The 27,103-nt window shown below is 46.6% G+C and overlaps 1 protein-coding gene across 1 annotated transcript in view; it reads left to right on the top strand.

The window, feature by feature from the left end:
* The window catches only part of LOC119436207 (zinc finger protein 142-like), a 169,250-nt gene that overhangs the window by 50,755 nt on the left and 91,392 nt on the right, over window positions 1–27,103 (top strand). The window contains 3 exon segments of the mRNA XM_037702991.2: window positions 5,954–6,019; window positions 23,414–23,754; window positions 25,327–25,501. Coding sequence (XP_037558919.1) covers window positions 5,954–6,019; window positions 23,414–23,754; window positions 25,327–25,501 — 582 coding nt within the window.

The raw sequence follows: 27,103 nt of genomic DNA, 5'->3' as shown, positions 1-27,103 counted from the left end.
GTGCATGGAGCTTTATTATCCGCCTTGATGAACAAAACTAGTGCTAGAGCTTTGATTTTTCACATTCGACACATTTCCTTGCGGACACAAAGAATCTGGGGCATTATATTGCACCGCAAGGTTGTTTTAACGGCCTGACGTGAAAATTTAAGAGCAAATAAGCAATTTCAGGGTACTTGGCTCAGGTTTCCTAAGTGCACGGCGCTGCTAAAAGAGGCTCGGATACAGGTTTCGATTTCAAAGCTGTACGTCCCTTGAGAAAGCCAACCCGATGGATATCTAAGGGTGCAAAAACCCACTGGAATGACTTCGTTGATTTGTGGCAGCACAGTGATGTTCATTCCTCATAAATCGCTGGATGATTAAGCGATTGTTACATTTTAGAATACAGAATAGCTGCACGGCAGTGATCACCGAGGCTCGCAACATACAGCTACCTCGCGACTATACCCTAAGAAATGTGTGACCAGTGTTGTCAGATGACTATGCATTTTGAATATCCTCTAATGGTTTGTAATGGCAGCAATAGCATTTTGATAGTGTTCTTGCTATTTACTATTGACAAGCTTGTGCCACGTGAAGGCAAGCACTGACGTCAGCTTCATACAAACAGTGTGTAACGGAAACTGAAAGATTTTGTCACACCATTCTTTTTCTACAATTTTTTTTCTTGATCTACGCATGCTTGCACGGACAATGTCACCACATTGCTAGTGACATAGTAATTTTTACACCACTGTCACACGGGCATTTTGAAGGGCTTGGTGGACCTGACAATCTTTAGATTCGACAGTGAACTAGGCGCTGCTACACAGGCAGCTTCAATGGCCATCAAGTCAACAAAGTTGCATGAAGCTAACAAAATCTCAAAGGCATTTCATTGGCCGATGTGCACCCTTGTCAATAGCATGTCTACAGTAGTGAGCTGTAAATAACGCGTTCAAAGAAAAAGCATATCAAGAAGCTATTTACCTTGTAAAAATGGTTTTCTTGCTGCAAGAACAAGCGTCAGTCTCACACCATGACAAAAACACTGCAGCCAGCAGCACCAATTGTCCAGAGTGCTCAAGCTTTCAGTCCATAGCCCTCCAACTTTAGTATGACAAGTAAAAGCCCAACAGTAATGAACATTTCTTAGGCATTTAAGAATAACTGTTAGGGCTGGTCGCTTTAATCTCCTCAGTCTTGGAGCCCGCTTAGGGGCATAATAACTTTTGAAGCCAGTTCTTATTACTGACTGGTATATTATGAACGTGAAAACACAATTTCTCATTTGAATACACCTGTTAGGTGCTGGAGGCAGCATCTCCATGTAAATGGAGAAAGTAACTGTCTCCTTATGATTACTGTCACGAAAAATCGTTATTATTGGCCAAAAGACACAGATGAAGATCTAACATCGCGTGGAACGTTGGCTTACTTATGCTGGATCTTGTATTTTTTGTCAACTCGCAGTAATCAAGAGGTACTTGATGGTTGCCTTTTGTCGTCTGTGGCGACACAACGACCTAGACCTAATTGGTAGGAATTTTCACAAAAGCTTACGGCAGTAATGTGCTTAAACCCCTTTCACACAATTCCACAGGCTTCAGACTTTAAATGGGTGTTGTATATTTTACTTAATTGCAGCTGATCTAATCCTGAAAAGGAATAATTGCAACATACCCAATTAGGTTAGGTACTAGGAAGCGAGGAGGTTAAGGGCAGCATAATTATTGCTTGCAAAAGATGGTGCCACCACTGCTTACAGCTTGACCACCTATACAGTGCAGTCCACTTATAACGATATCAAGAAGAACGAAAGACCCGATCGTTATAACCGATCATCGCTATATCTGGACTACCGTTAAAAAAAAATGCCGGATATACCTTTGCAGTTACGAAACCAAATTTGTCATTCGCAATAAAAAAATCGACATTGTAGAAAGTAGGCTGTGATAAATAAAATTTTTATTTATACCTCTAAATAGCGTCGATTGTTAGGCACGCCAAAATAGTCAGAAATCTGAACTTGCTTTCGCAGAAGTTTCAGATTCACAACCGCTGTGTGCATCACGTCCAACTGCTATGTGAACACTGGCGGCTATAATTTAGCATGCATGAAATCAATGAGTGACTCGATCGACGACACTGCACTTCGGTTGAACATCGGGGTCAGTGTCAAAGACGGGCCATTGTCAATCTCGTCGGCTCTGCCGCTGCTGTCGTCGCCTCCGTCACACGACGCCGCCGTCTATTGCGGCAATGATTGTCCAAGACCTCTTCGCAGAACGTGGCAGCACTATCTGCACTCAGAAACTCTCCATCGAAGCACCACCTATTTCATCGTCGGTAGGGACGAGTTCTTAAAGTTCGATAATGTCAGCGGCTTCCACCGTGTTAGTTTCACCCATAGAGGTGGTGTCCTGGCACACAAAGCTCGCCTTTTCCATTGATTGGCATGGCCACTGCTTCTAGCCCTCATGATCATGGTGCTCCCGGTTTTCGTAATCATCGATATCACCGATTGCGCGAGCTCGTACTTCTTCGAGTCCAGCAAAATTTGCAGCTTCGTCTCAACAGACACAGCTTTGCGCTTTATCGGCACACCTCCCGCTGCTTCCGCGGTGCATTTCCGCACTCGCTGAGAGAGGGAGATTGTTAAAGGAGCGCAGGCCGTGCATCGCTTATCGCTTTCCTCTGCCCCCCCCCCCCCCCCCCCTTTCTCCTCCTCCTTTGGACGCTCGCACAACCACCGGCAACGCGGACACGAAGCAGCTGGCGCCATCTTGTGCACGCTGCGCCAACTTGTGATGCTCTCCGTGGCTTTCGCAATCGTCGCACGGGCGGGATGCGCTGTGCTATAATGGCGGCAGGTACGAACTCGCGTAGGCAAACTTTTACCCCCTCTCGGTTTAAGGCAACTTAGGAATGCAAATTTCACGATTATTCTGCATGAAAAATGCTGCCCTGAAGCAAAATTTTGATTGTTATATCCGATATGCGGTAAATAACATATCGTTATATATGTTTCGTTTTTTTCTCATAGCCCTAATGCATAATTTGATGCTCTTAAGTCGACTCATAGTTATAACCGATATATCTTTATATGTGGTATCGTTATAAGTGGACTGCACTGTAACGTAACCGTTTGTACTGCAGAAATGGCTATAACGCGGCCTTTTCTGAATCCTGTTTACCCTCTCATAGAAGTATTATATACTTGTGTCGGTTATGTAAAGCCACGCGAGAGGAAATACCAGTTATAGTGGGGCTTCCTCGGGAAAATTCCCCAGACAAGTGCGGTAGTGAGAGCGGCACTTCTCAATAAGGTGTGCTGGCCAATGGGAGTAGAGAGCAATGAGGCAAATGAGATGCGAAGTGAACGAACAAGAAATGGGAGCAAAAGCAGTGGAACCATGCGCAATGCGGGCATGTGGTGGTTGCCTAGGCGATGGAGAAGCCTTTACTCGGCCGAGCGGTGCGCGCTCCACATTGAACATGGCTTGAGTTTGTGTGCACCCATTGTGATGCACGTTGTCGTGAAGTGTAGATACCGCCTATGTGAGCTTGACTGCTGTAAGTTGAAACGGTGTTCCACAAATTTAGTTCGGAGCTTTTAGGCTTTATGTCCACTTAGGAGCTTCCACCATTCCTGCCAGTATGCGCACATAAAAACTGGGTTGGCGTTCGCAGTAGTTGCTGCGGCTGATCACTTGAGAAACCAAACTCCACTTACATGCACTGCTGTCAGTTCAGTCCATGCCCATCATCACATGCCCAGTCACTGTGTAATTGTCTACGTCTACGAAGATATCAAGGGCAAGCTACCTGCTATGGCATGCCGCCCAACACATATATCAGCTAGGGTTAACCAGTGTGCCTCGTCAGGAGTCTACGACCAAAGTTACGGTTTGGTGCTGAGTAAACGAAACATGTTGCAATGGCTACATGGCACTTGGAAAACAGAGGAACCACCTTGATAATGAAAGTGAGGACACTGGTGGCATGAGCAACACTTGAATGGCGGCAACTTGGTCTGCGGTCGCCATACTTTCGACATTGCGAACACGCTGATCAGTCCGAGAAATGGAACGAGACCGCTTGCCATTCTACGTTACTTGTGTGGAGTTGGAGGCAGTGCCACGGGGAACTTCGAATAAGCGGTCAGGTTTTGTTTCTCGGAGATTAACCTTTCAGCGTTTGTCAATTTAGACGGACGCGAACATCCTGGTCGCATGCTTCGATTCTTGGATACGCGCGGCTGCTTGGTCTACATGTATTGCACATGTGCAGCCTTTGAAAAATGTTGTTCTGGGTATAGTGTGATACCGCTGATAGTGTGGATATTCGCAACTCCAGCGACTTATGCTATAAGCAGTCTATGCTGTAGTGTCAGATGTCTTAAATATTTCAATTTGCCATGGAGAAGCGATACAACCTTTTATAGTCTGTATAGTTTCAGTCTTTCAAAGGCCATAGCTGTTAAAACTGACCATGTGACACAAGTAGTAGAGGTTTCCAAGGAGGGTGAAATGCAAAAATGCTTGTGTACTGCACTTTTGGTGCCTGCACGTTAAAGAACCATAGGTAGTCAGAATTAATCTGGAGCCGTCCACTGCAACATGTGTCAACGTTCCTGTGCGTCTGCCAACTTTTACGCTTTTATCATAAAATTCCAGATTTTAGACCATGGTTATACGATTGTTGTAATAATGCCAATAATTCCCTGATTTTCTATTTGCATCCGGTGCAGGGCAAAACTGATTTCAAAATATTGCAATTACAGACGTTGACCGAATTTGCAGTCTAATTTTTCAGACCCACACAATTATTGAGACCTTACCACACCATCGCCACCCACTCCATTCGACAAACACATATGAACAGGAACTGAAATTTCAACTGATATTTCATGTATATTTCATGAATACACTTTATGAATATCTCCAGCCTGTGGTGCAGATCATTCTAGTTGTGACTGTAGAATATAGTTGCTGTTCACAGGATATTTACATCAGAGTAAATGAATTTTTTAATAAACAGTCAACATCTTTAGCAATAAACCAATTTTTTGTATTTTTTTAATCTGTTTTGGTTTCAGCTTAGTATTTTTCAAATATTGTGGTTGGTATGTCTGCCCCTGGATTGCTGTGGGATGTTAAAACCCCATCCAACATTGTCATCGCCATCACAACTACCATCATCATATGCTGCCTGGCTGCTAGGTCTATCAGGGGAATTTATTCAACACGAGACTAGCTTTTAATAGCTTACATGCTGTCTCACTTATGTGAAAGTTGCATGTAAGGGGACACCAATGAGCTGCAGTGAACCAATTTAGACAAAAAATTCTTTCAAGACAGTATTTTCATTCATTGGGCAAAAAAAAAACAACAACAAATAACTAGAAGAATCTTGGCTCTGCTATGTCGGTTTGACATCAGATTTTATTTTATTTTTTTTTTTTTTTTTTTGTATTTGGGCAGTTTGAGCGTGTGGAAGTTTATTAAACTTGCTTGGGTTGGGTCCTTGGTTTCTTTAAAGTACACTGCAGTCCTTTTTACCAATAAACAATAATAACTAGACATCAGAAGTCTTAATGTCACGGTGAACTGGTGTGGAAACTTCAGCGTTGCATCACCACCCTTTTTTGCATCTCTTCCAGTTTATCAAGCCTCTAATGGTAGAATTGGCTGCTTTGCTATCGCAGAAATCTAATTTACTAATACAGCTATCTATCTTCATCTCTGGCCTCCCTTCAAAGGAACTACCACCACACCTCGTGGGAAACCTTTATTGTGCACTAGAAGTTGTAAAGCACCACTCAGAAAGTGTTTTACTACAAGAATATAAAGTAACAGAGTTTTGTGGTAGTTGTGATAGAAGCAAATTAAACGCAGCAAGGCTATGGTGCGAGGAGGCAAGCTCGTCAAATTGAAGTATTCATCTTAATTACATTCTAAATTTCCAGGTCCTGGTTTGAACACTGCTGTTGCTGGTGGTGCTACTGCTGCAGGAGCTGAGCCAAGCATAGAAGGTATCACTGTGTTATCACTTTGATAGGGTATGCAGTACACGCTATGTGGAGCACATACAATCAAATGTCAATACAGTCGAATCCTGTTAATTTGACCTCAGTTAATCCGTCTTTTCATTTAATTCTAATGCACTGGAAAGTTTCGGCGAGAAGCTATACATTAGGGGGCCATGGAAGGAAAACATGTTTAGTTCGAATGCGAAAGCATGCTGCGTCAGTTAATTCAACCCCCACCCGCGTGCCTTCATGCACACAGCAGTTAATAAAAGCTTGAAAACAAGAAATTCAGCAGATGGGTCTACTGCATGCCTAGGCATGAAAATGTTTTATATCTCTTAGTGGCTGACGCTTCTTTTGCCCCTGAAACCATTCATTCCTGTTCGTTTTGTTCGAGACACCGAAAACAGATCTGCCGAACTTTTTCTTTTTTGTCTAACACTGAGGCAGCGTTTAAACATGTTGGCGCTCTTTCCCACATGCTGGTTGAGTCATGCTTCAAGAGCAAGAAGCAAGAAGACATTAAGACTCTTTAAACAATAAAACAAATATTTTAATTTATACATATTACCACCATTTCTTAATTCACCCCTTTGATTCATAATTCGACCAAATTTGGTGGTCCTGCCAGGGTCGAAATATTGGTAGTCCACTGTATAATGAATGAATATAATGAATTTAGAAACGAGTTATTGGGCATAACAATGTAACGCTAAAATGTTTCTTTTTGAAACATTTTAGCGTTACATTGTTACAAGCATATTTGAAAAATGAAAAAAAAATTCATTTTGTTGAACTGTAGAGTCGGCGACGAAAGATACGATTTCGTGCTGTGTCAATGATATCTTCACATTGGCATTACGAAGTGAAGGTAAGCGCAATTTCGCATCCACTCTGCCCTCACGGTTGATAGTGTCGCCTGGTACTGGAGGCTGGGTCATCTCAAGTTTCCGAGACGCTGTATGCATCTCGGATAGGGATGGACGAATAGTGAATTTGAAGTGAATTCGAAGCGAATAGTAATTTGGGCGAATAATTTCGAATCGGATAGTTCGAATAGGATATATCACATATTACAGTAAAACCTAGTTAATACGAATTTCACGGAACCCCAAAAAAAAAGGCCGAATCAACCGACTGCCGAATTATCAGGGTATCCAGAAAACAATAAGCATATGCTTACTACGTCAGCACGATTTTATTAGTGTAATGGATGAGCAAATCCTTTGGCTATTTTTCACAAAAGCAGTGCAGAAGCTGCAATTCTCGTCATCTCGTGACTGATTGGCTCTCGCAGCGGCGATCGAGGCCTCGCGACTTCCTTTGCTGCATGGCCGTGGCACACACCATCATTTGCGACACGCTTTGCACTACCGCGTGCACATCCCGATTATTTTTTCGCCAGTAAGCTGACCGCCAACAGATCACACGTCCATCGCGATGTAGCCAGTGCTCTTCAACCTCGACAGAATGTGCACCGAGTCAATACGGAAACAACTGTTTGTTGCAACCGCGGCCGCATCGACGCGATTATGAACGGCGACTTTGTGGTACTTAAGGCACGTGGCCGACGCACGCACCGAGTCCAAACAAACCTACCATTCACTGTAACAACTGCAGACGAAATCACGGTCGCTATCTATGCGATCATGGATGGCCGCTACACAGCTTTTTAGGCACGGGGCCGACGTGCGTATTGAGTCAAAACGAAACTTTTTGCCGCAACCACTGCGGAAGAAACTGCGGCAGCTATCGACGCGATCATGGATGGCGACCATGAAATCTCGCGGGCGACGAGTTATGCGCGGCGGTAAGTGCAATGAAGGCACAAATAGGCACGAAGCATTCCGTCGTTGTTGTCATTCACGTACGACTTCCGCTGATGACTATGGCAATGCGGACTTCGCCGCTTCGTTTCGGTTGTCCGCTAGCGCCGTTTCTGCTCTTTTGCGTCGCACATTTCCGGCTCCCTAATGCAAAAATGTATAGCCTTCGAGATTTATGGTGGATGTATAGCAGCCATAATGAAGCATAGCCTCCGAGATGTGTACCAGCTGTCCGTGGCTTCTTGTTGCCTATTCGGTGGCGCGGAATAATTTGAAAATATCTAATACCTGAATTCGAATCGAAGCGAATAACGAACATAGAATTATTCGATTGAATATTCAACAATACCGAATATTCGCCCATCCCTAGTCTTGGAAACTGAGATGACCTTGGGATTACACTTGAGATGACCCAACCTCCAGTACGGAACGCGTGGGAAGACAGTGCGCATGATGCCACGTCATCTCGACGCACCCACTCTTTGCACACGCGGCAGATTACCTCTAAAGCTCATCCTCTAGAATAGGGTTTTGGGGCTGCGTATGCGCTCAGCCGAACTAAGAGCCATGTGAAGCCACAGCTGCGCTAGAAAAGGAGACCTGTGGCGATATTCTTGAAGGGTTATCTGATCATGACATGGTTCTATGCACGCTAACTACAGTCGAATCCCCCTACAACGAATGCCGCTACAACAAAATTTTGCACAATGAAGATTTTCCGATTCCCCGTCAGCTGCCCATAGAAAGCAATACAAAAAAAAGTGTCTTCATAACAAAGGTGTTTTATTCGATATTTCCGCTTCAACTAACTTTTCGAGAACGAAACTGTGACTGAATTGAAATTGGAACTGCCGAGTAGTCAAATTAGAAGGTTCTTCCAAAGCTGTGACGATCGTATGTCCGCTTGAACAAGGTTTTCGTGAACGAAATCAAGTTTTAAGTAACGATTTACGCCACTGCAATCCATAGCCACGCATTGTCGGCACGCACCTGCGCGAGACTGCACGCGATCACCACAATTACTGCTGGTTTCTGTGGTGTGTGTGTCCGGTCGAAATGTAGCGCTACGCCAACGAAGAAGCATAAATTTCTCTCTCCAAGGAGAAGGCACATATGATTGCCGAGGCAGAAAGCGGAAGGAAAAAAATTCGCAGTTTCGCCCGAAAGGAGAAGCATCGATTGCTATAGCAGATTAGTAGACAGCTTTACGAACAAAGGATCGCAGTTTTATCGGCCGTATGAACTTGTAAACATTCGCTTACTAACTAAATTACCAAGCACGGTGTCACGCGCGCACAGGTAAACATGAACACATCTCGCTCAATGACCGCGGAAACTCGGTGGTGTCAACACGCTGGAGGAGCGAATTGAGCTCCGTGCCGTCTCTCGCTTCAACACAAACTAAACGTCGAAAGCACAGCGCACATGACTCTACCGGCACTAGTTGCACTTTTCCCACACCGCAGATTGCTTTGAAGATGAGGCCTGAGCGGGCGAGCACTTCGTGCACGGCGTAGATTGCTTTCAAGATACGGCGGCCGTGCCGCATCCGCTGTTGTCAACATGATGCCAACGTCTCGTCGTCTGAGGAAAATGACAACCCACTAGACACACTGACTCCGGTGACTGCTTTGAAAGTAATGGATCCTTTTGACCTTATCGTAAAAGTCATCAGAGTCCACGACATACCGCGCACCGACAATGCTTTCAGCAGCGCGGCAAATCACTTGGCGGCGCCTCCGACCGGCATTGCTCCGACACCGCCATACAGCAAAAGCTTAAAATATGCGAGACCCCTCGACGCCGCGCGAAGAAAAAAAAAGAAAGAAAGAACCGCAGCGGAAATTTCACTCTCTCAAATGGCAAGGTCGCCGTTTCTGCGTCGCGCCAGAACACGCGTGTACGTGCCGACGTCTCAGCCAACGCTGCGGCTGCGGCGCAGAGGGAAGCAATGACGGAGGCCCAGTCCGGCCGACGAAACTGCCCACGCCAGCCAACGCTCGCTTCAACGGCAGAAAACAAAACTTCGGGGAGCGGGCTAAGCTGCCGCCGGGCCGGCGGGAGCGGCAGCAGGCGCGCACAGTGACAGTCGAAGGTCAAGGAGCTACGAGAGAGTTGAGAGGGAGCGCGAGGGGAGCCACCGAAGCGACGAGGTTGCCGAGGCCAAATCTGCTTCCCTTCCGCCATCCTCCCTCACCTTCGACGGTCCCCGCACGCGCCCATCGCCTTGTCGGCGCCGCCCACTCCCTGAAGTTTCAATTTCTGCCGTTATTGGAAAGCAAGCATTCGCCGACGTGGGCAGTTCGTGGCCCTCGCTCGCTATGTGCTTGCCCACCACAATATTTCACTACTGGCACCATTCGTATGTCGTGCTATGGTGCACAAATACGTCAAAAATAAGTCCTTTTGATTTGAAAAAATTTTCCGGCCCCTTCGAGTTCGAATTATCGAGCTTCGACTGTACATACTAATTTCGTGTCAACGAAGTTCCGCCATAACAAAATTTTTCACGTGTCCCATGAACTTCGTTGTAGCGGGACTCGACTGTATTCCAAATCGAATCCGTCATCGTAGTACTAGAAAGCGTGTGTATGCATTCAACAAAGACGATGATGCTGTTATGATCTACCTTGCCCACGAGTACTGCAACTTCCACGAGCTAGTCACTGAGGGCTCGGCTAGCATTGATGAAATTTGGTTGCTGTTCAAGGCACACGTTATGCAATGCTTGAGAGTCCTGCAAATACACAAGAACACTAATAAGCACAACCCGTGGATAACACGCAGTGTAATTCATTTAAAACGCAGAATAAAAGGTTGAGGAAATCTAACAAGTTATGCCCAGTTTCAGACTTCTGCCAAAAAATAAACTTGTTAAACAGACTGCTAAATGAAAAAAACAAAAGTAGAAAAACAGCACCTCTGCAGTACAACGCTCAGCAATTTTATCAAAGATTCACCCCAGAAAATCTGCCGTTATGTCAGGCACAAAGATAACCCTCCAAAACCGTTGTCGCCGACTGAAGAAAAGAAACAAGCAGAAGCGTTTAACGCATTCTTACATTTTGTGTTTGCCCCTGACAGTGGTATTACGCATGCTTATGGGCCAGAAAATATAAAGCAAAACGAGGTGCTGAGCGCAACAGTCGTAACCGAAGCAGCCATGCTCTCACTATTATTAAATTTAGACGATAAAAAGTGCAACAGTCCAGACGGAATCCCGAACTGCTTCCTGAAACGCTATGCTGAGCCTGTAAGCAAATACTTATGCCTTGTGTACAATAAATCAATCTCCGAACAATGCCTTCCAGCAGAATGGAAGATTGCAAAAATAGTGCCAGTCTACAAATCGGGTGATACCTCTTTTTCAGTCAAATTATAGGCCTATTTCTTTCTCATGTACTTGCTGTAAAATCTTTGAACATATTATCTTAAAATCCGTTGCAGAGTTCATTGAGGCAAATAATGTTCTCCATCCCTACCAACATGGCTTCAGGACTGGTCTGTCTACAGGTACCCAACTTGTTGAGATCCTACATGATTTCACCAGTTTGTTCAGTCAGGCGCCCACACTTCTGAAATTATGCCAGTCCTTTCTGGTGTACCCCAGGGTTCCGTTTCGGCCCCCATCCTGTTCCTTTTGTTCATAAGCGACATAACTAGTCGGGTTGAATCCAAGATTAGGTTATTTGCAGATGACTGCGACCTGTATAGAGAAGTACTAAACCGACAAGATCAAATTAGTCTTAACAAGGATTTTGCTTTGATAGCCCAAAGGTGTGAGTACTGGCCAATGGCCATCAACTTTGATAAAACGGTTTCCATGTCAGTAACAAAAAAAGAAATCCAAACTTTGTTTTCCGTACAGCTATGATAGTACTATCCTCAACACTGTCACTCAGTATAAGTACTTGGCCGTCGTCATATCATAAGATCTATGATGTTCGGCTCATGTAGAGCACATGCCAAGCAAAGGTATGCGAAAGCTAATGTTTTTTATTGAGGGCCCTGCGATACTCTACGAAGGAAGCCAAGCTCTTGGTCTATGTGACGTTCATACATCCTATCTTAGAATATGCGATCGTGGCGTGGTTTCCTTTCACACAAAATAAAATAGCTACGCTTGAGGCTGTCCAGCAAAAAGCGGCACGTTTTATCTGTAACAGATATAGACCCACCGAATCTCATACGCAGATGCTGTCCGAGATCGACCTTCATACACTAACTAGTCATGCGATGCTGTACCGACTCAAATTTTTGTATCTCATCCTGCATAATAAGGTTAAAGTGGATCCTGACACCTACATTTCCTATAACACCTCCAAAGAAACCCGTCATAAGCATCACCTTACACTCCAAGAATATTTCTGCCCTAACAATACATTTAGTTATTCGTTCTTCCCACGAGCTGTTCATGACTGGAATGCTTTAGCAGACAGTGGTCGCTCAGCCTACTGTTGACAAATTTGTTCAACTTGCTGACCAAACTGTGCTGTCAGCAACAAGTAAGTGATGCTATCATTATTGTGTTTATCATTGTTTTACCAGGTAAATTGGCAATCTGGGATGTGATATTGTTATCAATTTTATATTTCATGTGCTTGTCTTTTTTTTTCTCGCAGTACATAGATGTAACTGAAATAAGTTGATTATGTGTTATCTTTTTGCTCTACTCAATGCTGTTAACATAGGTTCATTATCTTTAACATTTTCTAGTTACCCTATTGTATACATATGTGAATGCCTGTACCACAATGTCTACAGACCCTTCTAACCCACTCCTGTAGAAATCCTTGATGGGATTGACAGTATCACGAAATGAAAATATATAAAATAAAATATCAGATATAGCGAAAGTATTTTGGTGTCAGGTGGAACTTTGGTATAACAAGGTTCAACTGTTTGCAGGTGAAATTAAACCAACCTTGCATGTTATTTTTAATGTTTTTTTTTTTTAATTTGTGCAGATCCAATGCATGTATTGAAATCTATGTCAAGCGAAGCTTTCTTAAGCAGTTAATGAAATGCTATAAGTTTTCCCATTCCTGCATCTTTGACATAAAGGAAACTGTTGTGCGTGTATGGGCTCTCATGCACCCATGCTACACAATGTAACAAATCTTATACTGGCTTGTATGTCTTCATTTGTTGCTATTTAGTTTAAATACACACCCCGCTTCTTGGCCAATCTCCCATTGTAGGTATGTACCATATTGCATAGAAATCATCATAATCAACACAGGGTAATCATCTTAAATAGCTAGGTGGTGTTGGCTTCATAGATATGTGTGGTTTTGGCCTAATGGGTTAGAGCATTGGGCTGCTATGCTAGGTAGCCAAGGTTCAATCCCAACATCGAGCACGCGAGGCCTCCCTCTCTCTTTTTTAAGGTGTGACCTATGTGGCAAGACAGCAGCACCCCAACAGCAGCCATGGTCAGGAAAGTCCGGAAGGGTTCGCAAAGAAAGCGTCACTTTAAAATTCAGTTTACTGTGGTTTGTAACCACACATTATTTATTCATTTTGTTAAAAAGGTGCTAGCCACAACTGGTTAACTACTCATATCACTGATGTGACATACTCAATAGGCGACAGAATGGATTATACTATTTAAAAAATAGGAAGTTATGAAATCTATTGCTTGGTATTTTTCGCTCTACCAAAATGTACTTTCAGCACTGCAGTGACCTTGTATTTGACTGTACAGTTAAACCCGTTTATTGTGAGCAATATTTTCTGATCATTGTATCAGTAATTTGTTTATGTGAACTTGCCCTTCGAAATGCACAAAAATTAACGCAATTAATCTGGAATCGGCAGTTACGATTCAACACCACTTTGGTCCAAAAAAGTCGGGTTTTCAGTATCATTATTTTTGTTCCCGGCACTTTGCCTGCACCACGGAGAAAGAATAGCAGGAGGTGAAACTATGGGCCGGCGCCAGCGCGAGCACTTGTCGTGATAGGAGGAGACGCGCTGGTGGAGAATGTTGGCACAGTGCCCCTTGCGGTCGGAGCGGTGCGCGCGGCCACGTTAACGGAAGGAAAGAAAAAATTGCTCTCCGACCACGCCCGGCGTCGTCTGCTACTGGCCGCTTGCGCTGGGTTGTTGGATGCTGCAAAAAGATTTGCGCCAGCGCGGTTTGCACTCAAGGAATAAAATACCGGTAGACTGTCATGGTATAAATATTTTTTTTTCAAGATTTAAATTTAAGATCGCATGCTTTTTTTATGCAGCAATAAGAGCAAGAAACTAGAGCACTTGAAGGACCAGACGATCTGCGATCATAGTCAGGCGCGTATAGAAAATTGCACTTGGTGCTTTTTCAAATTTTTCGGCGTAATAAAAAACGAGAATTTGTTTATCATTATCATCATGCACCATAAAAAGTACCGATGAGAGTATGCGATACATAGCTACCTTGCGGGGAAACTAAATTTAATTATATTTCTGCGGCACGTTTGGGGAGACGTGGACTGACGGAACAGCAGAGTAGAGCAGAATCTGCCGCTCGCTTCGCGCAGTCAGAATCATCCTTTCCAAGTTCTGTAGTTCCTCCATTGCTCCTCTACGATGTAAGTGTTTTTTTTGTGCATTTACTGATTATCGAAAATGGGGCGCCGATGCTTCGTCCCAAACTGTAACAGCAGATATAAGTAATGCCCGGAAAACGCTCGAACTTTCAAAGCTCCAAGTGGCATTGAACACCTGCAAGAATGGGCGAGATCTATAGAAAGCGAGGATTGAGAACTGACGAGAAACGACGTCTGCTAAAAATATTTCCCCAGCGGAAAGCTCAGCAGGCGTAAATACTACGCTGACCTTGGAGGCGCAGTCTTCCCTGACCAGCCGAAAAAGTCATTATTGCTCCTTGGGGCGGTACTGGTCGGTCCCCATCTCATGCCGCTTCGGCCAGCTTAGCGAGAACACGTTGTTGTCGGAGCTAACACGAGAAAGATCCAGCCCTGACAGCGTTGAGTTTTCGAACTGATTTTTTATTCTCGCTCTGCACCTGCCGCGCGTTCGAATGCCAACTTCGTCTTCCTTGACGGGCGCCGCATGCTGAGGCGCTACAGGGCTCCCCCCCGTAGAGCGTGAGCCATAGGAGTCGCCCAGTGAACGTGCTTGGATGTGGGAGTCCAGACTTGAGATGGAAGCTCCGCGGACGCGAGAGCGGCAATGTATGCAGGTTTTAGTCGATCGGCAGCCACGACGTCTTCACGGCCGTTGATGTCCAGCGTGAACGTTTTAGGTGTACGATGGAGGACGCGAAATGGGCCATCATAGGCCGGTGTGAGTGGTGGCCGTATTTGGTCACGCCGAACGAAAACGTGACTGCAGTCATGCAGATCCTGGCTGACGAAGACAGATTGGGGGTGTCGGTCGGCAGGAATTACAGGAGCAAGGTCGTGAAACGTGGTGCGCAGCTCTCGAATGTACGTAGCGGCATCATGAGTGGAAGGGGGCGACGACGGCTCAAAGAATTCACCTGGAAGACGCAGAGACACGCCATAGACTAGTTCAGCTGACGAGCAGCCGAGATCCGTCTTCAATGCTGATCGGATGCCCAGAAGTACGAAGGGGAGGTGATCAAGCCAACGTTCTCTTGGCTGGTGAGCAGTGAGGGCAGCTTTCAGTTGTCGATGAAGCCATTGACCATGCCATTGGCTGAAGGATGGTAGGCAGTCGTGTGGATGTGTCGAATGCCCAAGATATTGGCAAGTGCGGTGAAAAGGGCCGATTGAAATTGACGACCGCGATCAGTGGTGACGACAGAAGGGCATCCAAAGCGTGATACCCAGCCGTTTGTGAAAGCCTTGGCTACTGTCGGTGCTGTAATGTCGGAAACGGGAAACGCTTCCGGCCATCTGGTGAAGCGATCCACACATGTCAGTAGGTAACAGGCCCCTTGTGATGGTGGAAGAGGGCCGACGATGTCGAGATGGACGTGGGAAAACCTTGCGTCGGGAGGCCGAAAGGGGGATGGTGCAGTGACCGTGTGACGGTGAATTTTAACACGCTGGCACTGAAGGCAGGTTCGCGCCCAGCGTCGGACGTCAGCATTGATACTTGGCCAAAGGAAACGAGATGTGACTAGCTTCTGGGTCGCACGAATACCCGGATGGCTCATGTTGTGCAATTGATCAAAAATTGCACGATGAAACGCTTTAGGCACGAAGGGCCGAGGAACACCAGTAGACGTTTCGCACGTTTTTAATGAGGTAGAAAATGGAAGTAGGCACTCCGTGAAAGATAGAGACGTGGATGAAGAGCGAAGACTATGCAGCTCAGGATCGTTGCTCTGGGCAGCTGCTAGCTCTTCCATGTCTAGTGGTGGCTGGGTCGACAAGGCATCGATGCGTGAGAGTGCATCAGCGGCGGCATTTTCCGACCCGTGTACGTGTCTGAGATCCACGGTGAATTCGGAGATAAAGCATAGTTGACGGATCTCCCTTGCAGTGTAATTGCTGTGATTGCGATGGAAGGCAAACGTCAGGGCTTGTGGTCTGTAACGACGTAAAAGTCCCGGCCCTCCAGTAAATGGCGGAAATGCTTGATGGCGAGGTACACAGCAAGGAGTTCTCGGGCAAATGTACTGTATTTTACTTCCGGTGGTTTGAGTTTTTGCGAGAAGAATCCAAGGGGCTGCCAACCTGATGCGTGCTGCTCGAGAACAGCGCCAACTGCTACACTCGATGCATCGGTGATGAGACGAATTGGGGCATCAGGAACGGGATGTATGAGTATGGTGGCGTCTGCCAGAGCTTTTTTGGCAGTGGCGAAGGCAGATGCGGCGTCGTCGGTCCATTCCAGTGGCGCAGCCGAGTCTTTTTTTATAGCTAATAGGTCGGTTAAGGGCTTTAGGAAAGTGGCACACTTAGGAAGAAAGCGGCGATGGAAGTTTAGTAGGCCCAGGAATTCTCGGAGTCGTTTCATTGATGTCGGGGGTGGAAAGTCTTGGATAGCCTTCACTTTGCTGGCGAGCGGTTGTATACCCTGTGGAGTGACAAGGTGGCCTAAGAACTCGATTGTAGCGACGCCGAAGACGCACTTATTGGGATTTATGACGAGGCCGTAATCATCCAGACGGTGAAACAGGGTGCGCAGGTGGTATTCATGCTCAGGGCCCGATGAGCTTGCTACCAGGAGGTCATCAAGGTAGGCAAATACGAAATCGAGACCTCGCGTGACCTCGTTGATAGTGCGCTGAAAAGTCTGTGCTGCGTTGCGCAGTCCAAAAGGCATCCTTACATATTCGAACAAGCCAAATGGGGTGATGATGGCCGTCTTCGGAATGTCAGCGGGTTCTACAGGAATCTGATGGTAAGCCTTCACTAAGTCAATCTTAGAGAAGATCGTGCACCCAGCCAAATTTGATGTGAAATCCTGTATGTGAGGAAGTGGGTAGCGGTCTGGTAAGGTGTGGGCATTGAGTGCGCGGTAATCCCCACATGGTCTCCAGTCGCCAGGATCTTTCTTCGGGACCATGTGGAGTGGCGATGCCCAGTTGCTGGAGGAAGGCCGCACAATGCCAAGTTCAAGCATGTGCTCAAACTCACGGCGGGCGATGGTGAGGCGTTCTCCAGAAAGTCGACGAGGCCGTGTAAAAACGGGAGGTCCAGTGGTCACAATGTGGTGAGTGACGGAATGCTTCACCGGTGACTCTCTGGTGTGCGGCTTCGTGAGGTTGGGGAAGTCAGCGAGAATTTTTGCATACGGCGAAGCAGGTGTGAGAGCTCGAAGGCTCGTTGACGAGGAAGTGCAGGGTATACCGTTGATGGATAGGCGCGTGTTGAGATCGATGAGGCGATGAGCATGCATGTCCACAGCAAGGTTGAAAAAACTGAGGAAGTCAGCTCCAAGAACAGCTTGCGAGACGTCAGCGAGGATGAAAATCCAGCGGAACGTACGGCGTAGTCCAAAGTCAAGTGTAAGAGAGCGTTGGCCGTATGTGGGAATGGCGGAGTTGTTGATCGCTTGGAGTGGGCAGGTCTGTTCGTTGCGACGGCGATCTGCACAGGAGGCCGGTATGACGCTAACCTGGGCTCCTGTGTCGACGAGGAAGCAAGCGCCAGTGATCTTATCGCAAACATAGAAAAGGCGGCATGACGTTCTACCAGGACCACTCGCCGCCGTCAATGGCCGGTCGTCGCATTTCCCGACCAGGAGCACGGGCGAGTGCACTTGCGTGCAGAGGCCCCAAATCGGCGGTGGTACCAGCACATGGTCGAGGACGAGTCGTCCCGTGGCGCGTCGGTTGGCTGAAGTCCCGGAGAGCGTGGAGACGTCGAGAAGCGACTGTGGAACTGGAACCTGGATGCCGATCGGCGATGCGCAGGTACGCAGTCATCGAGACGTCTAACAATGGCGTCCAAACGGTTGTCGATGCTCGCGAGCGCGGGGTCTGCAGCGGTGGCCGGTGGCGACGTGGTCATGGCGTTGAGGCTATGTGCCCGCGAGTAGTCTGCCACTCGATCAGCCATTTCAGCGAGCGTGTCTACTGGGACATCTCCTGCAGCGACGAGGACCGGGACCATGCTCTGCGGCAAGCGCTGAAGGAACAACTCACGCAAAAGCTTCTCCTCTTGAGGGGCGGAGGTCCCGCCAATGAGCTGGCGCATGTGTCGCAGGAGCTGGGATGGGCGACGGTCACCGAGCTTTGTGGCCGTGATGAGCTATTGGAGTCTGCTGTGTTCAGACTCGGACTTGCGGGAAATGATAGCTTCCTTCAACGTGTCGTAGGGATGGCTCGGGTGCGGCGAAGCTAAAATATCTGTGAAGTCTTCGGCTACGTCCGGAGGTAAGGAGGACACCAGATGCCAGTACCTGGTCTGTTGGCTGGTGATTTGCCGTAGACGGAAGTACGCCTCGACCTGCAGTAACCATGTGCAGGGGTTGTTTGGCCAAAATGGTGGCAGGTTGACGTGTTGGATCGCAGCCACCGCAGCACTGTTAGGCCTGGCGTCTTCTTGGGCGTCAGGACCGGTAGGCTGGGTGGAAGAGCCGGCGGGATCCATGCGGGATGGTTGGGGTTGCGTGTTCATTATCGGGTCACCACTAACTGTCGGAGCTTACACGAGAAAGATCCAGCCCTGACAGCGTTGAGTTTTCGAACTGATTTTTTATTCTCGCTCTGCACCTGCCGCGCGTTCGAATGCCAACTTCGTCTTCCTTGACGGGCGCCGCATGCTGAGGCGCTACATTGTAATAGCTGCCGTCTCGTTTAGCGACAGGCATCGGGTTCAGCTAGCGTACTCGAGCTGTAGCTACCTAATGCAACGGCGGCGCACTGGCATCAAGCATCCGCGCGTGAGCAGACGACAAGACCGAGTGACCGAGCCCTGCGCTCCCCGCATCCGCTGCATCACTTCGACAAACCGTCACGTGACCATACGTCCGGCGTTTGGTAGGGGGCGCTGTCACGATGTCCGCCGCCGCGCTCCAGCGTGACATTATGACGACGCGGGAAGAAGCCGAGCTGCGCCTCCCGAGTTATTCTTTCTCCGTGGCCTGCACCCAGCTGCACGTTGCCGTTCAAGACGTCACCTAAGAACAAAATGCGGCATCGTAGCTCTTTCAAAACGGCACCCAGCCGGTTCCGATCACCTGCCATTCCAAATTATAAGTGCCGTCGCCGCCATTTTTTCTTTAAAAGCTTGTGATATATTTCACTATCAGCAGGATACAAGTGAATTCTGCATACAACAGTGAAGCGTTATAGTTGGCTGGAAGCGGAATTCTTACTGTGGCGTGCCGGCATGTTGCAGAGGTCTCACTGTTACGGCTGCAGTATCAGCCACACGTGCACCAAGAGTCGCGAAGTTGCGTTTTATGTGTTGCTTCGACCAAAAAAAATATGAAGTCGAACTGTGATCTCCTGATAGCGGCTTAGCAACCGCTGACTCAGCAACGTAGTGTGGTAGCGGCCCGTCGTGCTGCATTCACGCCAACCCAGGCCACATGAATATCGATAGCAACGATAATATAACAACGCTTAGAGCCTTACTTGAGCGGCCATTAATCAGAATTATCCAAACAGACGCGTAGTGCACGCGATGCCACATGGAGAACTGCACAAAAACGAGAGTGCCGTGGCGTAGCAACCGCTGACTTTGCAACTTAGTGTGGCAGCGACTCGTCGTGCCGCATTCACGCCAACTCAGGCCGCGTGGATATTGACAGCAACGATAAGATAACGCTTGAGCCTTACTTAAGCGGCCATTAATCAAAATCAGACGTGTAGTGCACACGATGCCACATGGAGAACTGCACAAAAACAAGAGTGCAGTCGTCCTGGCTTCTGAGATTGCACGTGGAGCTGCACGAAGAACTGTGAAAAGTGTGCCACCGCCATGGCCTCCTAGCAGCAGTGCTATTCCAGAGGCTGCCGTACGCTGTACTGCCTCGCCCTGAAGCACATAGGAGACATGCTTTGAAAGTATGGTTGCCCTAGCATGGGTGAAAGCGAGTGAATTTCCTCGCAGCATCTAAAATCTGTGCGCGCCACTTGCATCTTTGCCGTCGTTGGACTGAAGCAGCCGAGGCGCATGCGGCCGTGCACTCAGTTCAGTCATGCTTCTGTGCTTCAGAACTTTACGTGTGCCCTCCTTCTAACGCGACTGGGTTTGAAGTGTTCATTGTAACAGTACGGCACTTATGAAAATGTTCATTAGGTATCTGGATGCAGTTTCAATAGGCAGAGTCAAAAAATTATAAATGCAGTGAAATGCAGTTATTGCCAATAATTTGTTATGTCTGGTATCATTATAAGTGACTTTGACTGTATTACTTTAGTGCAAGAATAAATTCTTTCCCCATTTACTGTAGCCTTAAAGGGTCCATAAAAGCCTTACTCATTAACATTTTACAGGCTGGCTTTCTTTCCAGTTGCGGCACCAACCTTTCAGCTTGCTCACCACTGGCATAAGTATGGCCTAGACTTTTTGCTGTCGCAACAAACTCTGCATTCGTTGGTACAGAGAACCATAATAGTTAGCGGTGTTAGCTCGTCATGTTGGGAAAACCAGGGGAAAAAGTATAATACAATGATGAAGGGCTTCAAAGAACTCTTTCACTTATATGAAGGTCTGTAGCTGCTAGGCACATTCAGGGAGAAAAAGCAGCCGGGGTGGGGTGGAGGGGCAATGTATGTGCAACTGTACAGAAAGAAATTTGACTGTTGAAATTGGCTGTTGTTCTTTTCAACACTCACCTGTGTTAATTAGAGCTCTCATGAAGACACCATGGCACCCATTTTTCGAGCTTCATTATGTATTGCATGCTAAGCCACACGTGTCCCAGAACAAGCTGGAAAAGTTCGTTAAAAAGTGTATTGCATGTTAAGCCACACATGTCCCACAACAAGCTGGAAAAATTCATTCAAAAGTCATTCACCTCACCAACAAAAACTTCCTTATAACTCATTATTGATCCTAGATGCCTCATCTAGTAGAGAACCAGAATTCTATTTTCTGTCAAGGCCGGGCAGCCTATTTCCAGGATCCTTTTACTGTGAAGCTGCTTACCTCTAGCCCCCGTATCCATCCCCAACATGCGTTCCCAGGGGGGGTACCCTGGTCGGCCTACATCCGTATCATGGCGCATGGACAGGAATGGCCGACGGCGCAAAGAGTAAAAACAAGTTAAAAATGTTCGGATTGGTGTCAAATTTCTCAGGGAGGTTCCCGTAAACAAAGTAAATTAATGGCTTTGAAGAGAAAACTTCGTACATTGTGGTCTGCATGAGAATTGAACTCTGGGGCGCGATCTTGTACGCGTTCCAAAATGGAACGGAGGCGTTCTGTTCCATCGAGCCGCACACAATTGGTCAATTTGAACGTCGCAGTTGAAATTGACCAATCGTGTGCGGCTCGATGGAACGGAACGCCACCGTTCCATTTTGGAACGCGTACAAGATCGCACCCCTGGCTTCTGGGTTGCGAGACAAGCACTCTTCCCCGACGCCACAGCGGCTCTACGGTTCTGGCTGACTAAAGGTGTGCCTAGTGCATGCGTGATTGCACGCATCACGTCGCAGCCATGTGGTTGACTGAAGGTTTCACTAAAAGGATTATAATGCTTTAGCATTCCCACCTGTAAGCAGTCCTATGTGCCTCTGCTGAATTTTTTATTGTTCGCATTTCGCCCGTTCGTCGATAGCTTCCGTGGTCGCGTCTTTTAATTTGCAAGCGAACAGCGAGCCGTGATAATATCGCATTTCACGGGGTGAAGCGGGCAACAGAGCTTGGTGTCGGCGTAGTGTGGTGCCATATAAAAAAAATGTATGATTTTATAATGTGTGCAGCCCATGTATGCAGCCTAAACAGCTTCGCTGGTAATCTGTCTCCATATGAATGTTGCAGCCCCACAAATTTCTTATTTCACCCCTCATAATGAAGTGTTCATGGTAAGCTAGTGGATAAGGCTAGCAGCTTGTGATGTATAACAACATACCTGCCAAGTCTTCCGGATTTGGACCGTTTCTTCCGTTTGTATGGTTGACGGGAAAAATCTCCCGGAAATTGCAGTTGTGTCCCATTTCTATCCACATCCAGTGCTTTGTCAGGCCACATTGGCAAAAAGAATCCAATCCAGTTGGAAGTTCATAGCGCAAAAAATTGTTAAGAAGGTAGTAGGGAAACCCTATACATGCGCTATTTCGTTAACCGCAGAGCGGCTCCTTATGCTGACAGGGTTGTTGGGTGCCCTAGTGGCCCTAGCCTCATTAAGCTAGTGAGCGAATGCCGCGTTCCACCACTAGCAACTCTAGACTCTCCATAGTTCTCCTCGGCGTCAGCCGTTCTGGCATTGCGTAGGTAGTGTAGGCCCACAGTCATGGCTTTAAAAGCAAGGAGCGCTAGCGCAAAAAGTGTCTTCAAATATTTTAATGTAGTGCTCAGGCGAAGTGACGTTGGCTATTTTGTTGATACCACAGAGCAATGCAGAGTTTCTCACAATCAAACATTATCTGAAGAATTTTTGAACACCCACCGTGGTTGCTTAGTGGCTTTGGCATTGCGCTGCTAAGCATGAGTTTGTGGGATAAAATCTCGGCCGCGGCGGCTGCATTTAGTTGGGGGCGAAATGCAAAAATGACCGTGTGCCGTCCATTGGGTAAAGAATCCCAGGTGGTCGAAATTAATCCGGAGTTCCCCACTATGACGTGCCTCATAATCAGATGGTGGTTGTGGGACGTAAGACCTGAGAATTTAAATTTTAAAGAATTTTTGAGGGCAAAATTAGCAACAACGAAATGCTTGCAAAAGTGAGACCTTGATGTTCATGTGGTCATTTGTATATCTGTAAATAAAATTGTAAGGAACTTCTCCTGTCAGTACTTGACAATATAGACGTCGGGGGGGGGGGGGGGGGTGTAACCGACCCCTCCACCCCTCCTGGTAGGAAGATCTCCGGGATTTAGTTTCTTCGAACTTGGCAGGTATGTAACAATCGTGCACTGTTCTGCTTTTCAAAAGACAACACATGAAATCGATCCAAACAGATAAAATATCTAAAGGTAGTTTCTGTTGCCTCGATTGACTTGCACCATATGCCTGCTTGTCTGCTCCAGTTGATGCTGGTGCTACGGAGCCTGCAGTGACTGCTCCAGAGGAGCCTCCTCAGCCTCCCACCAGCACACCAGCCAACACGCAAGTCAGTGAAGCTACATCAGAGCTGACAAATGACACCATACCCAGTCGTGCTCCCATGGATGCTTCCTTAGTGCTAGAGAGTGCATTGGCCAGTATGGTGTCGACTGGCAGCAATGAAGTGCTGTCAAGTGGCAGCAGCCTGCTCCCAAGGGGTGAGGATGGCCAACCTGTGCCAGCCCAAGAGCGACACATTTTCATCTGTGGACAGTGCAGCCATGGCTTTGGCTCCCTCGACGAATGCAAGGAACACATGGTCGAGGTGTATATTGCCCTATTTCCTGTAACGTGTCCTTTTTTCTCTGCATTTTACAGTGCACATTGTGAAGGTGCATGTTGCCCAGTTTGCTGCTGATTTTCTTCAAGAGAGTTTTATGTTTTTATGCAGACTCACCTTGGCTTTCCAGTTAGTGAAGACTTCATTATATGCTTGCTCACCTTGGTGTGCTCTTTTGCTGACTAGTTGGAGAATTCAGAGTGGAATTTTGTGTTGCAGGATTGCACTTAGCAGGGATGAAACTCGCCTGGGGCACTAAAGTGTGACCTGGTTTCTTCGCATGAGCAGTAGGCACCATTGCAATTGGCCACTAAGCATATCCTGTCTTGCTTGTTCTGTTGCCTTTCTGTCATCTTGGCACTCGCATATCTTTTGACACTTCCTCCAGCTGCTTAATAGCCACACAGGGGGGCAAAATACATTTGCTTAGGTTTCTTGGAAAGTTGTTAAGGCAGGACAGATCTTGGGAAACAGGAAAGCATAAATGGCACAGTGGACGTGTTGGGGTAGGCTTGGATCACACCACTTGCAAACAGCACCCCCTGTGACTGGCATCGCTGTTACAGCTACTTCGCCTCTTTTCTGTTGCGCAGCAGACAGTGAACTTCTGAGTATTCTAGTATACCGTACTCATTTGTTGCATTTGCTGTTTCAAACAAATTTGATTTGGGGCCCACCTGAGGAAGTGAATGAACTGCGGATGGGCACCGTGCCATTCTTCTGATTAGCAAGGAGTCAGAAAAATGCAGACGAGAAACCTGGCAGAGAAGGAGCCTCTTCTCTTGTCATGCTCCGCTCAAGCATCCTGTTCAGTGGCATCAGCAGTCCTCAGAAAGAGCCTAGAAGCCACAGAATGTGTCATGTTAATGCTGATGTTGCAAGATACTGCAGTTAAAGCAAACTACCCTCACAGTCTTGAAGCCCATACTGAAATTATGTTTTCGAAAGCTTTTGCTAATAATACTTAGTCAGAGATACCTATGTATACTTACGAATCAACCAACACAAACTTTTCGTGCTCAAAATTTTGTGCCTGCACTCCTTTAAGCAGGTACATGTTAACAATGTCTTACTATGTATTTTGTGAATAAGGATGCCAAAAGTGACAGTTGCAAATACATACCTGTTGGATAATGACACTCTTTGTTTCTACCTGTGTAACTATGTAAACCTTCAAGGCTAGTGCAGTACCACATTTTCCAAATGTTGGCCAGCAACCATTGCTCGAAAATAATTTCATTTGGTTTTGTGAAAGAGGTCATTTTATATTTAGATTCCTCTGGTCACAAGGGCATGTCTTGTGAGGCTCCCTGGCATTTAGGATGCATTGGTGGGCTTTTTAAATGTTTTTGTTATAAATTTCCCAGTGTTGCTGTAATCTGTAATTTTCGTTCCACAGCTGTATAACTTGTCATTTAATCTTGCATAACTCAAAACTAATGCATCCTAGGAAGTAACCAACTGATTGTAATTTTCCTCGCTTCTCAAGGTGCCTGCTTTCTGACATGTGGAAATTTCTGCTTGAATGTGGTTGTGATTTTAAAGTGTTGTTTGCAGGTACACGACTTAAAAGTTGCTGCTGAGTGTGGTGTTGAGTCAAAGAAGACCGCAACTGGCCGCAAGCGAGGTCGGCCACGAGTTATGCCTCAACTATCCAGCAGCACATCCAGCATATCCTGCACAGCTACTGCTGGCTCTGGTGTGATCGAAGATGCACTGCAGTCTGTTGATGGTAAGTTTCAAGGCACAAATGCTTTGTGCAGTTGAACAAATATCTATACTACCAAATTAGCAGCAGACACAAAGTATCATAGTGAAAATTTATTACTGTGGAATCAGCCAAGAAGAAAATGATGGCTGATTCAACAGCACGGTAGCTGAATTCTTGCACTTTGCAAGCTGTTGCTTGAAAACATCATCAGTGTGCCTACATGCCAATAAGTCCATATTGTCACTCGCCGCGATGGCTCAATGGCCAAAGCATTGCGTTGCGCTGCTGAGCACGAGGTCGCGGTGTCGAATCCTGGCCGTGGCAGCCACATTTTGATGGAGGCAAAATGCAAAAACGCCTGTGTGCTAGTGTTGTAGTGCATGTTAAAGAACTCCAGGTGTTCAAAATTGAGCCCTCCACTACGGTGTGCCTCATAATCAGGACTGGTTTTGGCACGTCAAACCCCAGAGTTAAAAAAATATATATATAAAAAAAAGTCCATTTTGTCAAGCACGTGAAGAATGACTGTCATGAATTGTGCAGTTTGACATGCCTGATGAAAGCAAGTCACCTTGCAGAAATAGCAGCGACATTCTTTGTTCAACACTGTCGATCACTTCAATCCTCAAAATGCTTGTGTACTTTGTTTATGCACACATTAAAGGGCCCCTCACCAGGCCCCATTGGAAATTTTGGTTAGTTTATTCTGGAAGTTGTAAGATGCCATCTAGGAAGCATTTTAGCGAGAGTTTTTCAAATTTGTTCATTATTAAAGGAGATAAATGTAATTAAAATGCTGTGTTGCCATGCTGCCAGGAGGTGAGCTTCACTGCTAATGAAGACACTTTCCCTCTTTGCCTCGACTAGTGTTCGCAAACGTCATTCATTACCTACCTTCTCCCATACCGGAGCTGAGGGACCATGTCACGTTTACGTCACAAGCCCTGCCACCTTTTTTCTTCTCATCTCTTCCTGTGTTGCTGCGTGGCACACTTTCAGTGGTGGCATTACACATTCCACATTAGGTGATTTGCCGAAGTCGCGTCTCATATTCGGTGCCGTTGCAGTGAGTGTTACACAGAAGATTTTGTTGGGTATGATCTTGACTCTGGCTGGAAGTGGGGCTCCCTCAAGAGGAAGTGTGCAAGCTTTTGTTTGAATTTCAGCTGTTGTCACACTATGCATCACTTTGATACTTTGCAGACAGGATCATCAGAGCATGATCTGCACACCACGCTTGTCTGTTTGCAATGTACAAATCTGGTGAGGGGCCCTTTAGAGAACCCTATGTGGTCAAAATTAATCTGGAGTTCCCTTCTGTGGTATGCCTTATGATCAGATTGTGGCTTTGGCATCTTCCTGTGAACGTATGTCTTGTTTGGATGCTCTTGTCTAGTAAGAGAGAAGTGAGTTCAGTTCACAAAGCTGGCATTCACATTCTTCTTGTCTTGTGCTCTCCCAAGCTGTGCACATTAGAAGGAATTATGCTTTTACTTTGACAGCAACTTCGTTCTCCTCCACAATCTGATTCATCCATCCTTTTCGTTACACTGATGAGGATGACTAATTGACAACGATGGCGGCCATCATCATTATCGTATGGCAGGCCACATCCTCAGACTC

The sequence above is a fragment of the Dermacentor silvarum genome, chromosome 1, assembly GCF_013339745.2.
Source record: "Dermacentor silvarum isolate Dsil-2018 chromosome 1, BIME_Dsil_1.4, whole genome shotgun sequence".
NCBI classification, from domain to species: Eukaryota; Metazoa; Arthropoda; class Arachnida; order Ixodida; family Ixodidae; genus Dermacentor; species Dermacentor silvarum.
The sequence above is the reverse complement of the archived record's forward strand: the minus strand, read 5'-3'. Positions and strand labels throughout refer to the sequence as shown.